Source organism: Cynoglossus semilaevis, chromosome 3 (assembly GCF_000523025.1).
Source record: "Cynoglossus semilaevis isolate Cse_v1.0 chromosome 3, Cse_v1.0, whole genome shotgun sequence".
Classification (NCBI taxonomy): Eukaryota; Metazoa; Chordata; class Actinopteri; order Pleuronectiformes; family Cynoglossidae; genus Cynoglossus; species Cynoglossus semilaevis.
This window is the reverse complement of record NC_024309.1, coordinates 15,497,357-15,498,449: the sequence shown is the minus strand read 5'-3', so window position 1 is coordinate 15,498,449 and position 1,093 is coordinate 15,497,357. Positions and strand designations below refer to the sequence as shown.

The 1,093-nt window shown below is 55.4% G+C and overlaps 1 protein-coding gene across 1 annotated transcript in view; it reads right to left on the bottom strand.

The window, feature by feature from the left end:
- Positions 1–1,093, bottom strand: part of lmbr1 (limb development membrane protein 1) — a 17,954-nt gene that overhangs the window by 6,221 nt on the left and 10,640 nt on the right. The window contains exons 9-10 of the mRNA XM_017031430.2: positions 317–452; positions 62–154 (exon numbers count right to left, since the gene is read on the bottom strand). Of these exons, the coding sequence (XP_016886919.1) occupies positions 62–154; positions 317–452 (229 nt within the window). The remainder of the gene's footprint in view (positions 1–61; positions 155–316; positions 453–1,093) is intronic.

Sequence of the window (1,093 nt, the reverse complement as noted above, 5' to 3'; positions counted from 1 at the left end):
TGAAAAGCCAACTTCATCTACAGTGGGGTCTCTGACGTCTGGTCCAGTCTGGAGAACGTACCCAGTTTGTTCCTTTGGGTTCTGACGTTGTCCAGTTCTCTGTGGAGCTGATGAACAGACTCTGTCTCTGTGGTGAAGCTGTGAGAGAGCGGACCTGCAGGAGACAACAGACCAGAACAGACCAGAACAGACGGACCTTAGAGAGACGGAACAGACCAGGGTCGGACCAGCACTGGTACCACTTCAGATCAATACAGGTATCAGTTCAGGTACCAGTTCAGGTACCAGTTCAGGTACCAGTGTGACTTCCACCCACCTGAGTGAATTGCCCCTGCCCCAGAACCCACCAACCAGCAGCAGCCTCTCTGTGTCAGGATGTGTCTGGTACGTGCCACAGCTGGTGGAGCCAGGGATTCTCCAGGAAAACCACAGGCCTCATTCATCCGCCTCATTCATCCGCCTCACTCTGTTTTCCTTCCAGCCTGACGCACTGCTGTAGAAAGGCCCTCACAGCCAGAGTGGAAGAGGATCCACTTTCCTCCCCCGAGGTGACTGGCACATCAAGACCAATTAGTCCAGTGTTACACTGTTACTGACGTGCAATAAAAACACCATCTTTCATCTTGGTTACAGGAGTGACGGACCAATCACTTTGATCAAACCTCCTCTTCCCTCTGCCACCAGGACACACCCTGTCTGGATCAGCTAAAGTAAGGCAGGAGCGGCGCGGGGAGGGGGGGTGAGGAGGGGCGGGGGATCTAAGCAGGGAAAGTTTGAACCCTGGGAGCAAACGCAGTCACAACACAACAGGAAATGTCACGGACAGTTCAACAGCAACTGAACACTGGGCCCCAGGGGAGCCGGCACCGCACGGCCTCCAGTCCACGGATCTATCAGCCGCGTGCACACGGCAGCCAAACATGGCCGTGCCTGTCAGAGCTGCACAGAGAAGTCATCCATCAAACACCAAGACAGATCCCTGCAGCGGGAGGAGACGGTGCAGTGACATCAGGGTGAATGTACATCTGCTGCTGCTGCTGCTGTCACTGCTGCTGCTGCTGTCACTGCCGCTGCTGCTGCTACTGCTGCCGTC